The following is an 18,681-nucleotide window of genomic DNA, read 5'->3' as shown; positions in this document are numbered from 1 at the left end:
CCGCCTGGTCCTTGGCCTTGCCCATCCATCAGGGAGCGGGTGAGAGAGAAGGTCTAGAGGTAAAAAGAAGGATGCAGTTAAACGTAATGGAGAGTGCAACTCGAGATGCCTGGGATTAAGCACTGCACAGAAACGGGGCAGAAGGTGGTGCGCATTGCATTGACATCCAGGATCTCTGACAAGTCTATGGGCTGGGTCATGTAGTTCACTGAAAGGACAGGTGTTTTATCTTACATCTCTTTATCGTGCAAAAAGGTAAATGCTTCATCTTTAGGTATACAGGAGGGCTAGAAAGGAGTGAGGAAGACAGTGTGCAAATCATAAGGCATCATGATTTGGGCAGTAAAAGAGGATATATTGTGGATGTCAAATAGATTCTCCAGGGAAGGACATACAGCCAGACGCCCTCCAGCAAGGTAGAAGGAGTGTGACTTGTGAAAGTTCTTAATAGCCCACACCGAAAGTAGTCCATGTGGATGTCCCGGAGGTTCTGAAAATCCTGTGTGGGATTTGTTTGTGAATTGCTTATTACCCTCCCCCGCCTTTTTTTTTTTTTTTTCTTTTTTTGAATTTGTGTGTATTTAGCATAGCCCAACCCACTCCAGTGTTCTTGCCTGGAGAATCCCAGGGACGGGGGAGCCTGGTGGGCTGCCGTCTATGGGGTCGCACAGAGTCGGACACGACTGAAGCGACTTAGCAGCAGCAGCATAGTCCGAAAAGATCAGGATTTGAAGCCAAACAAACCTAAGTTGGAATTCATTTACATAATTTATACTCCTCTAAAATAGAAATAAATGCATTTGACACCTGGCACATAGTAGTCACACAATACACTGTAACTACAAACATACCTCGATTTATTTCACTTTGTTTTTGTCTTTTTACAAATTGACGGACTGTGGCAATCCTGCATTGAGCAACTTTTTTCCAACAGTATTTGCTCACTTGTCTCTGTGTCACATTTTGGTAATTCTTAAAATACTGCAAGTTTTTCATTATACTATGATCAGTGATCTTTGAAGTTACTGCCATAACTTGCTGAAGGCTCAGATGATGGTTTGCATTTTTTAGTAATGAGGTTTTTCTTTTTTTTTGGTTGTAGTGGGTCTTCATTGCTGATCACAGGCTTTCTCTAATTGCAGTTAGCAGGGGCTACTCTCTTGTTGCAGAGCACAATGCTTCCCTGGTTGCTCAGATGGTAAAGAATCTGCCCGAACTGTGGGAAACCTGGGTTTGATGCTTGGGTTGGGAAGATCCCCTGGATAAGAGAATGGCTACTCACTCCAGTATTCTGGCCTGGAGAATTCCATGGACTGTATAGTCCATGAAGTCACAAAGAGACACAACTGAATGACTTTCACTTTTTCTTGTTGCACAGCGCAGGCTCTAGAGCTTGGGCTCAGTAGTTGTGGCTCATGGGCTTAGTTACCCCATGGCATGTGGGATCTTCCTGGAGGAGGGATCGAACCTGGTCGATGTCCCTTGCATTGCAAGGTGGATTCTTAACCACTGGACCACCAGGGAAGCCCATGAAGTACCTTTAAATTAAGGTATATGCATTGTTTTTTAGACATAATGCTATTGCACACTTAATAGATTATAGTATAAACATTTGCCTTAGGAAAACAAAAGTTCCTGTGACTTTTGCAATATTTGCTTTATTGCATGGCCTGGAACTGAACCAGCAATATCTCCGAGGTATGCCTGTAATGTTATTGGCATTTCACTAAGCCCTGGACACAGAAGATATGGAATTTCAGTTAGTTGTAGTTAATCTTCACAGATTAACAGAATTCCCCAAATACTGGTCATTTTGGTTGTCTTTCTAGCTTCCTCCTCTGCCATTTTGTCTCTATTTTTTAAATATTTATCTATTTGGGTTCCTCAAGTAACATGTGGGCTTCTCATTGTGCTGTGTAGGCTCAGTAGTTTGTGGCATGCAGCTTAGTTGCCCCATGGCATGAAGGATCTTAGTTCCCTGACCAGGGTTTGAATCTGACCAGGAATCAAACCCATGTCTCCTGCATTAGAAGGCAGATTCTTAACCACAGGACCATGAGGAAAGTCCCAAACACCCCAATTTTTAAAAATGGAACATGTAATTGAACAGATACTTGACAAAATAAGACCCAAAAATTCCCAAGGAACACACAGAAAAGTGCTTAAGATCATTATTATTAAGTAACTATAAAACTACAATGAGACACAACATCACACTCATTAGAATGAATAAAATCAAAAAAGACTTGCAACACTAAATGTTGGCTAGGATGTGAGCAACTGAAACTCTGATACAATGGTCCTGTGCCAGTTGTACAATGAAACACCACTCTGAAGAAACTTTTAGAAAATTCTTACTAAGTTGGACCTAACCTATGACCCAGCAATGCCATTCCTAGGCATTTACTCAATAGAAGTGAAGATAAATGTCCACAAAAAATTACATAAGAATGTTTATGGCAGCCTTATTTGTAATAACCCCAAACTGGAAGTAGCCCACGTGTCATAAGGAAAATAGATAAATGATGGTATATTCGTGCAATTGAATACTATTCAATCATAAAACAGATTACTGACACATGCAGTAATATGGATGAATTCCAAAAACATTATAAGTGAAAGAAGCTACTCATTTTGAAAAATTTATGTTGGGAACTCCTTGGCAGTCAGTCCAGTGGTTAGGACTTTGGGCTTTCACTGTAGGGGCTCAGGTTTTGAACCCTGGTTGGGAAACCAGGATCCCACAAGCCATGCAGTATGGCCAAAATAAAAAAAGTGTATTATATATATATATATATATATATATATATATCCATTTCTATAAAATATAAATACAGACCAAACTAATCCATGATAGAAATCTGATAGTGGTTGTAGGAGGGCTGAGGAAGGAATTGTCTGGAAAAGGGCAGAAAAAACATCCTGGGGGTGTAAAAATGTTTTATGTCCTGTTTTAGGCAGCGATTATACAGGAGTATACAACTGTGAGAACTCATGGAACTGAATATCTAAAATCTGTGCATTTTATTGTATGTTCATTATGTTTTAATTTAAAAGGTTAAAAATCAGTGATTTTTAATATCCTAGGAGAAAACAATGAGAAAATCAAATTAAAACACAATTCCACTTAAAATACCATAAGAATCCTTAGGAATAAATTTAACAAAACATTTTGCACTAAACATTATAAAACATTGTTGAGAGACTCTGAAGAAGATCTAAATGAATGGAGAGATAAACCATATTAATCCACTGAAAGATTTGAGAGTGTTAAGAAGTTAATCCTCCCCAACTTGATCTGTATGTTCAAAGCAATCCCAATCAAAGTCATGCCCACATTGTAATCCCCAGACCTTACATAGAAAAGGGGACTCTCCAGATGTGATTAAGGATCTCAAGATGGGGATATTAGCCTGCATTATCTGGGTGGGTCCAAAATAATCAAAAGTGTCCTTAGAAGGGAAGGAAGGAGACAGGAGAGTCTGAGACAGAGAAGATGATGTGATGACAGCAGTAGAGGTCAGAGAGAAAGAGACTGAAAGACGCTGGTTTTGAGAAGTTGGAGGCGCCATAGAATGCCAGGGGCCTCCAGAAGCTAGGAAAAACAAGAAAAGAGATTGTCCCCAAAGCAGCCAGAGGAACAACTCTCCTGACCCGTTTAGGACTTCTGACCCCTGGAACAGTTAAGATATTAATAAATTTGTGTTGTTGTTGTTTTTCTTTTCTTGGCTATGCCCTGTGGCATATGGAATCTTAGTTCCCTCACCAGGGATCCTCCCCTACGTTGGGAGCATGGAATCTTAACCCCTGGACCACCAGGGAAGTCCCTAAATTTGTGTTGTTTTAGACCCCTAAATCGGAGAAGGCAGTGGCACCCCACTCCAGTACTCTTGCCTGGAAAATCCCATGGATGGAGGAGCCTGGTAGGCTGCAGTCCATGGGGTTGCGAAGAGTCAGACGCAACTGAGCGACTTCCTTTTCACTTTTCATTTTCATGCATTGGAGAAGGAAATGGCAACCCACTCCAGTGTTCTTGCCTGGAGAATCCCAGGGGCAAGGGAGCCTGGTGGGCTGCCGTCTATGGGGTCGCACAGAGTCGGACATGACTGAAGTGACTTAGCAGCAGCAGCAGACCTCTAAATATGTGTGGATTTGTTATAGCAGCAATAGGAAATGAAAACACCTGGCAAAAAATGAAAACATATGTCCACAAAAAGACTTGTACAAAATGTTCACAGCAGCTTTAATTTATAATAGCCAAACAACACAGATGTCCATCTGTGATGCAGGGGCGTTCGGGGGTGGTGTGGGAAGGAGTGGGGAGGTGGATTAACTAAAAAGAGACATAAGAGAATTTTAGGGGAAAGTGAAAAGTTCTCATCTTGATAGGGGTGTCAGTGCCCTCCAGGCCAAAACCAAGCATATACCAGTAGTTAAACAACCTGGGATTTTTGCTTCTTGCAGTGATGGAGAACACCTACCAGGGAGGAGCCTAGGGCGTCTCAGGTGTTAAAAACCACTTAGGTTAGGTGATTTGGGGCAGGTTTTAAAGAAACAGGGCTTTGTTCTGGATTGGATGCTGTAAGGAAGCAGGGTAATTCTATGATTGGGTATCTTAAAAAATCTTTCCTAGAAGGAGGGAGGAGTGAACATGGCTAAAGTCATAACTGGTAGACAGGCAGTTTCTCCTATCAGCTAGGAGAGAGGTGTGCTTTGTATTTACTGGTTTACTGTGAACTTGTTTTTCTCTGTGCTTAGACAAGATTATAAGGGCTTCCCTCATAGCTCAGTCGGTAAAGAATCTGCCTGCAGTGCAGGAGACCTGGGTTCGATTCCTGGGTCAGGAAGATCCCCTGGAGAAGGAAATGGCAATCCACTCCAGTATTCTTGCCTGGAAAATCCCATGGACAGAGGAGCCTGGCAGACTACAGTCCATGGGGTTGCAAGAGTTGGACACGACTTAGCGACTAAACCACCACCACCACGGACACGATTATAAAGTTTTTTAACTTTGAGTCACAGTGTCACCTTCTCTGATGCTGATGTTTGATGACATTGTTTATATCCAACAGGAGAGTGACTTGGCCTCACTGTGAGTGCCAGGCAACTTCCAGCATGCCAAAGCCTGCCTGTAAGGGTCAGGCCAGTTCCTGGATGTCAGGGGCTGCTTTTCTCTTTCTCAGGCAAGTGAGTTACATGGTTGGATCCATTTGTCAAAGGGGTAGAGTTAGGATTTGTATATTACATTGTCAGTTGGTCTGCAAACGCTCTATAAAGAAAATAAAAATGAATAAGTTGTAGTACATCCACACAGTTGAATACTACTCCGCAATAGAAAGGAATAAACTACCTATACAGGCAACATCATGGATGAATCTCAGAGCCACATGCTGAGCAACGTAAGTCAGACAAAGGAGGACGTACTGTATGGTTCCAGTGTTCTTTAATATTTGTGTGTGTGTGTATTTATATGACTGCACCAGGTCTTAGTTGCAGCTTGTGGGATCTAGTTCCCTGACCAGGGGTTGAACCCAGGCCCTCTGCATTGGGAGAGTGAAGTCTTAGCCACTGGACCACCAGGGAAGTGCTCCGGTTCCAGTTTGCTGATATTCTGGGGAAGATACAATTATGAAGAGAGTGTTGACCACACAGGGGCAGCACAGCAGACCTTTTTAGGGTGATGGAAAGGTACTACAGCTTTGCTGTGGTGGTGATTACATGCCTGTGCTTAGTCGCTCAGTCATGTCTGACCCTTTGCAACCCTCTAGACTGTAGCCCACCAGGCTCCTCTGTCCATGGAGATTCTCCAGGCAAGAATATTGGAATGGGTTGCCATGCCCTCCACCAGGGGATTTTCCCAACCCAGCGATCGAACCCAGGTCCCCAGCATTGCAGGAGGATTCTTTACCATCTGAGCCACCAGAGAAGCCCAAAAAATACTGGAATGGGTAAACTTTCCCTTCTCCAGGGGAACTTTGTGACCCAGGAATTGAACCGGGGTCTCCTGCATTGCAGGCAGATTCATTACCTGCTGAGCTACCCGGGAAGCCTGGTTACATGCCTATGTTTATCAAAACTCAGAACTGTATCCCTGAAAAGCGTGAATTTTACTGCATGTAAACTTGACTAAAAAATTACCAAGTTAGGGGTAAGTGAGTAACAGAAGCAGAAGATATTAAGAAGAGGTGGCAAGACTACACAGAAGAACTGTACAAAAAAGATCTTCACAACCCAGATAATCACGATGGTGTGATCACTGACCTAGAGCCAGACATCCTGGAATGTGAAGGCAAGTGGGCCTTAGAAAGCATACTACAAACAAAGCTGGTGGAGGTGATGGAACTCCAGTTGAGCTATTTCAAATCCTGAAGGATGATGCTGTGAAAGTGCTCCACTCAATATGCCAGCAAATTTGGAATACTCAGCAGTGGCCACAGGACTGGAAAAGGTCAATTTTCATTCCAATCCCAAAGAAAGAAAATGCCAAAGAATGCTCAAACTACCACACAATTGCACTCATCTCACACGCTAGTAAAGTAATGCTCAAACTTCTCCAAGCCAGGCTTCAGCAATATGTGAACTGTGAACTTCCTGATGTTCAAGCTGGTTTTAGAAAAGGCAGAGGAACCAGAGATCAAATTGCCAACATCCTCTGGATCATCGAAAAACCAAGAGAGTTCCAGAAAAACATCTATTTCTGCTTTATTGACTATGCCAAAGCCTTTGACTGTGTGGATCAATAAATCGTGGAAAATTCTGAAAGAGTTGGGAATACCAGACCACCTGAACTGCCTCTTGAGAAATCTGTATGCAGGTCAGGAAGCAACAGTTAGAACTGGACATGAAACAACAGGCTGGTTGCAAATAGGAAAAGGAGTACGTCAAGGCTGTATATTGTCACCCTGCTTATTTAACTTCTATGCAGAGTACATCATGAGAAACGCTGGACTGGAAGAAGCACAAGCTGGAATCAAGATTGCTGGGAGAAATATCTATAACCTCAGATATGCAGATGACACCACCCTTATGGCAGAAAGTGAAGAGGAACTCAAAAGCCTCTTGATGAAAGTGAAAGTGGAGAGTGAAAAAGTTGGCTTAAAGCTCAACATTCAGAAAACGAAGATCATGGCATCCGGTCCCATCACTTCATGGGAAATAGATGGGGAAACAGTGGAAACAGTGTCAGACTTTATTTTTCTGGGCTCCAAAATCACTGCAAATGGTGACTGCAGCCATGAAATTAAAAGAGGCTTACTCCTTGGAAGGAAAGTTATGACCAACATAGATAGTATACTCAAAAGCAGAGACATTACTTTGCCAACAAAGGTCCGTCTAGTCAAGGCTATGGTTTTTCCTGTGGTCATGTATGGATATGAGAGTTGGACTGTGAAGAAGGCTGAGCACTGAAGAATTGATGCTTTTGAACTGTGGTGTTGGAGAAGACTCTTGAGAGTCCCTTGGACTGCAAGGAGCTCCAACCAGTCTATTCTGAAGATCAGCTCTGGGATTTCTTTGGAGGGAATGATGCTGAAGCTGAAACTCCAGTACTTTGGCCACCTCATGTGAATAGTTGACTCATTGGAAAAGACTCTGATGCTGGGAGGGATTGGGGGCAGGAGGAGAAGGGGACGACAGAGGATGAGATGGCTGGATGGCATCACTGACTCAATGGACGTGAGTCTGAGTGAATTCCGGGAGTTGGTGATGGACAGGGAGGCCTGGCGTGCTGCGATTCATGGAGTCGCCAAGAGTCAGACACGACTGAGCGACTGAACTGAACTGAACCGAGTATAGGGATCGATGTAACAAGTGTGGCAGATTGTTGACTGTTGAAGCTTGGTGGTGGGTATATGGTAGCTTATTACACTTCTGTGTTTATATTTGAAATTTTCCATATTTTTTTATTTTAATGGAAAGGGAAATCTCTGTGTGATGACGGCAAAGATGTCAGAGTCATTTGACTGTTCGTCCCTCCCCCTTCCAGTCCGCCTTCCTGTACTCTCTTTGCAATTGATGAGCTGGTGACCCTAGATTCTCAAACTGACCTCCTGCCTCTCATGCACTGAAATAAACTAGAACCATTTACTTTGACATTTCTTGCTGGTCCTCTTCATAAATTTTTAATACCATTTGATTTGTGACTTTTACAAGTTTTGCTCCATTTTGAGGTCTCTTAATTCCCTCAGCTTGGGGATCCTCTCCCATTTAATATGTATTTGTATATATTATCTTTCCTCTACTATGTATTTTTAAAGATGCCCTTCTCCTCACAATGGCCTCTTTGATATGTCAGTAAACCATGCAGGGCTTATTTTTTTTAAGTGCTGTTCTTTTGGATTTGTGCCATGCATTTATCACGGGCTTCCAGTAAAGCACTTTTAATAGACATGGGCTCCAGGCTTTCTACGGGCTGTAACTTTTCAACAGTCCCTTTCATTTCTCCCCCTGCTAATGCCCTCATTCTGTCGCAGTCTCGCTTTCTAAAACCCAGCAATCCAATGATGGATTTCCCCCCTCCCTTTCCCGTTAGCCAGCTGAATGTGTATTGTGGCCACTATTGACTGCGTGGCTTACCCGTGACCACTCAGTGCCCCAGTGTGGTCAGTGCGCAGACCCAGATTCCGTTTACAGTTTCCTGCAGTGGGGTTTCAAGTATTAATATTTGCCAAGCATCCGGCACTGCTGGCTACACCAATCCTCACCATTACGTGGTTAACTACTCAACTATCAATCTACAGGATAAATCCCAACTTTCACACCTATTAGAGTGGCTAAAATAAAAAGACCAAACAGCCCAAGTTTTGGTGAAGATGAAAGCAATTCAAAGTCATGTGCTACCAGTGGGAAGTGTAAAATGGTGCAGCCGCTTGGGAAAACAGTCTAGCCATTCCTCAAAATGTTACAAAGTTGCTAGGTGGTCTAGCAACTCCATCCCTAGGAATGTACCCAAGAGATGTAAAACTGTGTGTCCTCACAAATGGACATGAACGTTCACTGGAGCGTTAGTCACAGTTCCCAAAGGCCCACTAACAGGTGAATGGATTAAAAATGGTGCTGTGTCCCTACAATGGAATACTACTTTGCAACAAAAAGGAACTTGATACCAGGCAATGACTGTGATGAATCTCAATGTGGCTAAGAAGCCAGACTATAAAAAAGTGCATACTGTATAATCCCATCTTTATAAAACTCTAGAAAATGCAAACTAACCTATAATGACAGGAAGCAGATCAGGCACAAACGCTGGGGATGGGGCGAGGGATTACCAGTCATTATTCTGATTTCATGGGCTTATACATATGTCAAATTTTATCAGACTGTACCTGATGAACTATGGAATGAGGTTCGTGACATTGTACAGGAGACAGGGATCAAGACCATCCCCATGGAAAAGAAATGCAAAAAAGCAAAATGGCTGTCTGGGGAGGCCTTACAAATAGCTGTGAAAAGAAGAGAAGTGAAAAGCAAAGGAGAAAAGGAAAGATATAAGCATCTGAATGCAGAGTTCCAAAGAATAGCAAGAAGAGATAAGAAAGGCTTCCTCAGCAATCAATGCAAAGAAATAGAGGAAAACAACAGAATGGGAAAGACTAGAGATCTCTTCAAGAAAATTAGAGATACCAAGGGGACATTTCATGCAAAGATGGGCTCGATAAAGGACAGAAATGGTATGGACCTAACAGAAGCAGAAGATATTAAGAAGAGGTGGCAAGAATACACAGAAGAACTGTACAAAAAAGATCTTCATGACCCAGATAATCACGATGGTGTGATCACTCACCTAGAGCCAGACATCCTGGAATGTGAAGTCAAGTGGGCCTTAGAAAGCATCACTACGAACAAAGCTAGTGGAGGTGATGGAATTCCAGTTGAGCTATTTCAAATCCTGAAAGATGATGCTGTGAAAGTGCTCCACTCAATATGCCAGCAAATTTGGAAAACTCAGCAGTGGCCACAGGACTGGAAAAGGTCAGTTTTCATTCCAATCCCAAAGAAAGGCAATGCCAAAGAATGCTCAAACTACCGCACAATTGCACTCATCTCACACACTAGTAAAGTAATGCTCAAAATTCTCCAAGCCAGGCTTCAGCAGTACGTGAACCGTGAACTTCCTGATGTTCAATCTGGTTTTAGAAAAGGCAGAGGAACCAGAGATCAAATTGCCAACATCCTCTGGATCATCGAAAAACCAAGAGAGTTCCAGAAAAACATCTATTTCTGCTTTATTGACTATGCCAAAGCCTTTGACTGTGTGGATCACAATAAACTGTGGAAAATTCTGAAGAAATGGGAATACCAGACCACCTGAACTGCCTCTTGAGAAATCTGTATGCAGGTCAGGAAGCAACAGTTAGAACTGGACATGGAACAACAGGCTGGTTCCAAATAGGAAAAGGAGTATGTCAAGGCTGTATATTGTCACCCTGCTTATTTAACTTCTATGCAGAGTACATCATGAGAAACGCTGGACTGGAAGAAGCACAAGCTGGAATCAAGATTGCTGGGAGAAATCTCAATAACCTCAGATATGCAGATGACACCACCCTTATGGCAGAAAGTGAAGAGGAACTCAAAAGCCTCTTGATGAAAGTGAAAGTGGAGAGTGAAAAAGTTGGCTTAAAGCTCAACATTCAGAAAACGAAGATCATGGCATCCGGTCCCACCACTTCATGGGAAATAGATGGAGAAACAGTGGAAACAGTGGCAGACTTTATATTTCTGGGCTCCAAAATCACTACAGATGGTGACTGCAGCCATGAAATTAAAAGACTCTTACTCCTTGGAAGGAAAGTTATGACCAACCTAGATAGTATATTCAAAAGCAGAGACATTACTTTGCCAACAAAGGTCCGTCTAGTCAAGGCTATGGTTTTTCCTGTGGTCATGTATGGATGTGAGAGCTGGACTGTGAAGAAGGCTGAGCACTGAAGAATTGATGCTTTTGAACTGTGGTGTTGGAGAAGACTCTTGAGAGTGCCTTGGACTGCAAGGAGATCCAACCAGTCCATTCTGAAGGAGATCAGCCCTGGGATTTCTTTGGAGGAAATGATGCTGAAGCTGAAACTCCAGTACTTTGGCCACCTCATGTGAATAGTTGACTCATTGGAAAAGACTCTGATGCTGGGAGGGATTGGGGGCAGGAGGAGAAGGGGACGACAGAGGATGAGATGGCTGGATGGCATCACTGACTCGATGGACGTGAGTCTGAGTGAATTCCGGGAGTTGGTGATGGACAGGGAGGCCTGGCGTGCTGTGATTCATGGGGTCGCAAAGAGTCGGAGACGACTGAGCGACTGAACTCAACTGAACTGACAGTCTAAATAAAGGCATATCTCATTTATCAGTCAGTCAATCAGTTAGTTCAGTCGCGCAGTCGTCTCCGACTCTTTGCGACCCCATGAATCGCAGCACGCCTGGCCTCCCTGTCCATCACCAAATCCTAGAGTTCACTCAGACTCATGTCCATCACAGATACTGAGTTTTTTTTTATAAATTGAGGATTGGTGGCAACCCTGCATCAAGCAAGTCTATATGTGCCATTTTTAATTTTTATTACTATTTAAAAAAAATTTATTTGGCTGCACCAGGTCTTAGTTATGGCACTTAGTTGTGGCATGTAGGATCTAGTTCCCTGTCCAAGGATTGAACCTGGGCCCCTTGCATTGGGAGCGCCACGTCTTAGCCACTGGACCACCAGGGAAGTCACAGTACCATTTTTTTTAATTAAAAAAAATTTTTTTTTAATGGGAGGAGAAGCCAATGTAATGGCTAGTCTTTACTGGAAAGAAGAAATTCCACATCATATTCTGAGTGCTTTAGTGCAATGGCTCAGTGGGCCAACTGGTGTGGAACCAGCTGGTAATGGGTTCCACAGCTGGGGCATTGCTGGGCCTCGCCTTTGTGCAGCCAGAACCAGATGACAGTACTGTGGTCTTCTTCACAGATGCAGCCCACCCTCTGCTTGTTGGTGATGGAGGGGACTAAATTAGGGTCTTCCTTGGTACCTTAGGGTCTTCCTTGGTACCTGAGGTTGCCTTTGGGGCAAGTATATTGTATGGGTCCTGTCCCTTGCGAGCAGCCAGCATGACCTCCCTCTCTAGCCCAGTCGCCTGCTCTTCATCAGTAGGAACACCACCTCCAGACGCCATAGAGCGCACCACGGAGAGTCCATTTGGACCCCAGGCCCTCAGGGCCTGGGAGGCCAAAACTCCAGCTCCACCGAGTAACCTTGACGCCATCACGCCCGCTACAAACACCAGCACTTCCGGCTTTAAATTAATTTTTATTGGAGTATAGTTGCTTTACAATAGTCATATTAGTTTCCATTGTACAGCAAAGTAAATCAGCTGTATGTATACATATAACCATTCTTTTTCAGATTTCCTTCCCATTTAGGTTACCGCAGAGCACTGAGTCCCCTGTGCTCTACAGTAGGTTCTCATTAGTTATTTTATATGCAGTATCAGTGGAATATATACGTCAATCCCAATCTCCCAACTCATCCAGGCCTCTCCCTTTCCTCCCTCAGTGTCCATACACTTATTCTCTATGTCTGTGTCTCTGTTTCTGTTTTGCAAATAAGATCATCTGTCATCTACCATTTTCCAACAGCATTTGCTCACTGCATATCTCTGTTATATTTTGTTAATTCTTGCAATATTTCAGATTTTTTCATTATTATTTGTTAAGCTGATCTGTGATCTTTGATGTTACTAGTGTGACTCACTGCAGGCTCAGATGGCAGTTAGCATTTCTCAGCAATAAAGCATGTTTAAATTAAGATATGTATATTGTTTTTCAGACATAATGCTGTTACACACAACAGTGCATCATAACTTACACGCACCGGGAAATAAAAAAATCTGTGTGACTCATTTTACTGCAATTGACTTTACTGCAGAGGTCTGAAACTAAACCAGCCATATCTCCAAGGTCTGCCTGTATATGTACTTTATGTCAATTATACCTCAATAAAGCTGAAAAAAAAAAAGAATAAAAATAGGGACTTTCCGGGCAGTCCAGTGGTTAACACTTCACCTTCCAATGCAGGGGGCGCAGGTTTCCACCCCTGGTTGGTAAACTAAGACCCCACATGCCACTCAGTGTAACCAAAAATAAGAAGAAAAAGGAATAAAAGGAATACAAACTCCTAGACTTGGGGAAGGGAGCCCCAGGCTGCTTCTCTGGTTACTCTGTGAATGCGTGCCTAGGCCAGTCTCACACTACTTTAAACTGTTCGACTGAGCTCTGAGGGTCACAGTGGCGCACTGTGGGAGGCCTTCCTCTTGATCATGTTTGCTCCCCTCATCCCCAGAAGCCACCAGCTCAATTCCAGCCGCAGCCACGGGGCACGTAGTGTACATTTCCAGGCCTGCCTCCCAGCACTGGCAGTCCCTCCGCGGTCAGGCTGTATCAGTGTCACGGTCGCCTCTGCATTCCCAATCTAGGCTCCTGCGGAGACTTTTTTTTTTTGGCTGCACCACACAGCAGGATTAGGAAATGGCAACCCACTCCAGTATTCTTGCCTGGAGGATTCCATGGACAGAGGAGCCTGGCAGGCTACAGTGCATGGAATCACAGAATCGGACATGACTGAGTAACACACACGCACACACACACAGGAGGAATGTGGGGTCTTAGTTCCCCAATCAGGGACTGAACCCAAGCCCCCTGTATTAGAAGCGTGGAGCCTTAACTACTGGACAGCCAGGAAGTCCCTTCCACAGAGACAGTTTTTTTTCACCAGTGTCCTTTCTACAGAAGGGGATAGCTCTTCGGAGACCACTCCTGCCAGGACATCGTTCACGCAGCAAACAACTGTAAAGTAGCTCCTACTCGGTATGAGACCCTGGGCTATGACCCTGGACAAGGTTGTGTCACAGAGAAAATGGTCTAGCACCTGAGCAGCTTCCACACAGCCTGGAGAAATTCGGTGCCCACTGCATACCAGGAGAAACCCCTAACTGGACCTTGCAGTAGGGTCGGTTCTACCAGGAAAGGCTTCTCAGGGGACATAATTTAATCTGAAGAATGAACAAGACCCCCGAGTGGACGGGGTGGGAGAATTTCCCCCCACATGGAATACCACAAGCAAAACAGCCTGAAGTTGAGAAAGGGTGTCAGTGTAGCTGGATTCCGGAATTTGGAGTTTTGTTTTGGTCGACAGATGAACCTGTTAGGCCATGCACGGAGCCTGCCATTGCCTAGATTCTAGAAGGCTCTGGAAGGCAACATGGAACTTTGGAAGGATTTTAAGATGAAAGCATCACTATGAACAAAGCTAGTGGAGGTGATAGAATTCCAGTTGAGCTATTTCAAATCCTGAAAGATGATGCTGTGAAAGTGCTACACTCAATATGCCAGCAAATTTGGAAAACTCAGCAGTGGCCACAGGACTGGAAAAGGTCAGTTTTCATTCCAATCCCAAAGAAAGGCAATGCCAAAGAATGCTCAAACTACTGCACAATTGCACTCATCTCACACGCTAGTCAAGTAATGCTCACAATTCTCCAAGCCAGACTTCAGCAATATGTGAACCGTGAACTTCCTGATGTTCAATCTGGTTTTAGAAAAGGCAGAGGAACCAGAGATCAAATTGCCAACATCCTCTGGATCATGGAAAAACCAAGAGAGTTCCAGAAAAACATCTATTTCTGCTTTATTGACTATGCCAAAGCCTTTGACTGTGTGGATCAATAAATCGTGGAAAATTCTGAAAGAGATGGGAATACCAGACCACCTGAACTGCCTCTTGAGAAATCTGTATGCAGGTCAGGAAGCAACAGTTAGAACTGGACATGGAACAACAGACTGGTTCCAAATAGGAAAAGGAGTATGTCAAGGCTGTATATTGTCACCCTGCTTATTTAACTTCTATGCAGAGTACATCATGAGAAACGCTGGACTGGAAGAAGCACAAGCTGGAATCAAGATTGCTGGGAGAAATCTCAATAACCTCAGATATGCAGATGACACCACCCTTATGGCAGAAAGTGAAGAGGAACTCAAAAGCCTCTTGATGAAAGTGAAAGTGGAGAGTGAAAAAGTTGGCTTAAAGCTCAACATTCAGAAAACGAAGATCATGGCATCCGGTCCCATCACTTCATGGGAAATAGATGGGGAAATAGTGGAAACAGTGGCAGACTTTCTTTTTCTGGGCTCCAAAATCACTGCAGATGGTGACTGCAGCCATGAAATTAAAAGACGCTTACTCCTTGGAAGGAAAGTTATCAACAACCTAGATAGCATATTCAAAAGCAGAGACATTACTTTGCCAACAAAGGTCCGTCTAGTCAAGGCTATGGTTTTTCCTGTGGTCCTGTATGGATGTGAGAGTTGGACTATGAAGAAGGCTGAGCGCCGAAGAATTGATGCTTTTGAGCTGTGGTGTTGGAGAAGACTCTTGAGAGTCCCTTGGACTGCAAGGAGATCCCACCAGTCCATTCTGAAGGAGATCAGTCCTGGGATTTCTTTGAAAGGATGCCAAAGCTGAAACTCCAGTACTTTGGCCACCTCATGCGAAGAGTTGACTCATTGGAAAGACTGTGATGCTGGGAGGGATTGGGGGCAAGAGGAGAAGGGGACGACAGAGGATGAGATGGCTGGATGGCATCACTGACTCAATGGACGTGAGTCTGAGTGAATTCCGAGAGTTGGTGATGGACAGGGAGGCCTGGCGTGCTGCAATTCATGGGGTCGCAAAGAGTCGGACATGACTGAGCGACTGATCTGATCTGATCTGAAGATGAAGAGTACCTTTGTTTACATGTCTCTCAAAACTAACTGTGACTAGGGTGGGGAGAGTGGTGGAAATCAGAGCAAAGCTGCAGGCAAGGGGCCTCTTAGGGCATTGCACTTGTTCTGGGGGAGGTCCACAGTAGCACGAAGCGAGGAGGAGGAGGAAGGACTGGGGCTGTGGAGTGTCTTGCAGTCCTGCCTCCACACCCAGCCTCATCACCTATGGCCATTAGACCACCGAATCATCTCCTGAGACTTTGTCCTGAAAGCCCACTCTAAAATAATCACTGATCCATCCTCTGAGAGCCACGAGTACTTTATGTTCATTGGAAACTTAGGCAGACCAGGTCCCAGGACAGATTAAACCAATTGCTCTAGCAGTGCGCTCAGGGAGACTCCTTTCTCCCAGGTCTTAGAACTGATGAGTGCATTCTGAGGCAGACAAGGAGGAGCCTGTGAGCCCGCATTGCTGTGGGGCTACTCCAGGCTGCATTCCCAAAGCTTGGAGACAGTCTGGGCACAGGTGTCTCTTGTCTCTTAGTCCTCACTTAGCCGGTCTGGCTTCTGGAGACTAGGGCAGAATTGGGGAATTCCTAGGGCCCACACTGCCCTGCTGGGGGCCCAGGCCAGGCACTCACGTAGGGAGGGTCCAGGTGGGCCCTCATGTCTTCAGGCCCAGAGGATGTATCCTTCTCAAAAACATTTTCATCTCCCAGCATCTAACATAGGCATGTGGCAGCTGCTTCTCGAAGGTTCATTTATTAATCAAACCCAAGTCTGGACTTCTACAGAAACACAGATGCTTAAAGCTGTTGTTGGCACTCCCTGGAAGGGGACTGTATTTTTCAGGGAAAGGGGATTTGTGTCCATATAGGGAAGTTTGTATTAGGAAAATGTGCCTTCAGCTGTCAGCTTCAAAAATCCCTTAAAAATCCTCTGGAGCCTGTTTTGGTGGTAGCAGTGGTGGGGATTAGCTGGTGAGCCAAATATGGGGCTGGTGGGCAGGTGCCAGGCTTTCATGGGCCTCAAAACCAACCCTGGAAGAAAGGCTCAATCTTCTCCAAAGCTTCCACCCAGTGATGGATGTGCCTGGGGGCCCTGCGCCCCTTGTACTCCATCCACCTCAAGTGACCCTCTCAGGCACTTGTAATAGCAAATATTTGGTTTTCCCAAACTTATTTTTTAATTATTATTTTTTATTTATTTTTTTTCAAACTTATTTTTTAAAAACCTTAATTTTTATTATTGTTGTGGCGTGTGGGATCAAGTCCCCTGACCAGTGATTGAACGTGAGCCCCCTGCATTGGGAGCACTGAGGTTTAACCACTGGACCACCAAGGAAGTCTCCAAAACTTTAAATTTTGACGTGTTTCATAACCTGGCACCACCTGACATTTTTGTTCTCCAGTCCTGACTGGTCTCACCACCAGCCCCCTCACCGGGCACAAGCACCTCTGGGTCACTTCCGCCTTCGCTCACTCACCACTGCCTTTGTCTGGACTGATCTGCCACCTATATACTTGGTATTATGGTCTCAATGTAGAGCTTTGGTTTTGCTTTCCTAACTAAACAGTGAGGTCCTTAAAGGAAAATTTCAAGCCTTCCCAGAGCGTCTATCAGCATCGATCCCCAAGCAGCTTATCAGTGACTATTGATAGGCAGGAGTCACTCCATTTCCCAACATAGGGGGAGGGAGGAGGGAGACCGGCAGGCAGCAAGAACACCTCCAACTGTGGATTTTTATCTGTAGTCTCTGACTCTACCCTGTAGATGCCTCGGGTTTTCCCAGAGTGCATGGGTGATCTTGGAGAACACATTCTGGAATGAATTTAAATCACGAGGGAAAAGGTTGGCAAAGAGCCCTAGCTGAGAAAGTGACATTTTAGGGCCAGAAAATCACCAAGGCTATAGAGGAAACCCATCTGCTCCCTTGCTGGCCTCGGCGGGAAACAGTAAAGCTGAGAGCTAACATTTCACAGCAGAATCCAGGTTAAACAATCACAAGGCGTGCGAACACAGGCAACCACTTGACATCGCTCGCGCCAGCAGAAAAATTGGATAAAAAGCAATCTTTGGCAAGGCAGCCAAGGCTGCTCTGAAACAGCTTCCCCCAACACTGCCGCTCTGCCAAGGCAAGTTTCTGCTCATTGGTGGTTAGGAATACAAAGTTCACCTCCCAGGACCAGTGCACTCAGGGCTGCTGTCGGCTGCCACCCTGTGGTCTAAATTACAACAGCCTGTCAAGACTGAAATTGGTTCAGCTTTTAGTTCAGTTCAGTCGCTCAGTGTCCAGCTCTTTGCAACCCCATGGAATGCAGCACGCCAGGCTTCCCTGTCCACCAGGTCGGTGATGCCATCCAACCATCTCATCCTGTTGTCCCCTTCTCCTCCTGCCTTCAGTCTTTCCCAGCATCAGGGCCTTTTCCAGTGAGTCAGTTCTTGGCATCAGGGGGCCAAAGTATTGGAGCTTCAGCCAATAGGTGAACCGATATGGCTTTGTGGTTGCCAGCGCAAAACCACTGACGCAGCTCAGGAAACTGCTACCAGTCTCACCTGGCTCTCTCTCCCTCTCCATATAAAGCTGCAGAACCCCACCAATGATCCCCACATTCCCATACCCCTTAAAAGCCACTTCCAGCTAGTCTTGCTGGCTTTCCTTACCTTGGTGGGCCTGCTGGCTGACCCAGAGCTGCTCCTCAAAAGCTGACCCCTGTGCAGGAAGTGCCGATTATAACCATCAGCAGCCCTTACTTGACCTGCAAAGTGAAGTTGGCATCTTACCTAACAAACCTGCCTGCAAGCCCATGCCCCTGGGCTCTCAAGACCTGCCCCTGGCACTGTGCCAGGCAGATGGCGTTTGTAGTGCAGGACCACAGCAATTGTCCCATCAATCCTCTCTGGGTACTTACAAGATGACACTCTGGTTAGAGGACTCTGCACTTT

At 44.8% G+C, this 18,681-nt stretch overlaps 2 protein-coding genes across 2 annotated transcripts; one reads left to right on the top strand and one right to left on the bottom strand.

Annotated features, from left to right (window-relative positions):
* Window positions 1–9,433: 9,433 nt before the first annotated feature.
* LOC129646021 (uncharacterized) lies at window positions 9,434–10,261 on the top strand (the record flags this gene model as incomplete). The annotated part of the gene is made up of 1 exon (XM_055571667.1): window positions 9,434–10,261. A coding segment is annotated over exon 1 (681 nt), but the record flags the coding sequence as incomplete, so codon positions are not given.
* A 1,553-nt stretch (window positions 10,262–11,814) lies between these two features.
* On the bottom strand, window positions 11,815–12,288 carry LOC129646025 (cytochrome c oxidase subunit 5B, mitochondrial-like). Its single transcript, XM_055571674.1, is given in 2 exon segments — window positions 11,815–12,024; window positions 12,027–12,288. Coding segments are annotated over 2 exon segments (408 nt in total). The 5' UTR covers window positions 12,240–12,288; the 3' UTR covers window positions 11,815–11,829.
* Between the last annotated feature and the right edge of the window lie 6,393 nt (window positions 12,289–18,681).

This window comes from Bubalus kerabau, chromosome 3, assembly GCF_029407905.1.
Source record: "Bubalus kerabau isolate K-KA32 ecotype Philippines breed swamp buffalo chromosome 3, PCC_UOA_SB_1v2, whole genome shotgun sequence".
NCBI lineage: Eukaryota > Metazoa > Chordata > Mammalia > Artiodactyla > Bovidae > Bubalus > Bubalus kerabau.
Note: the sequence above shows the minus strand (reverse complement) of the source record. Positions and strands in the feature narration are given on the sequence as shown.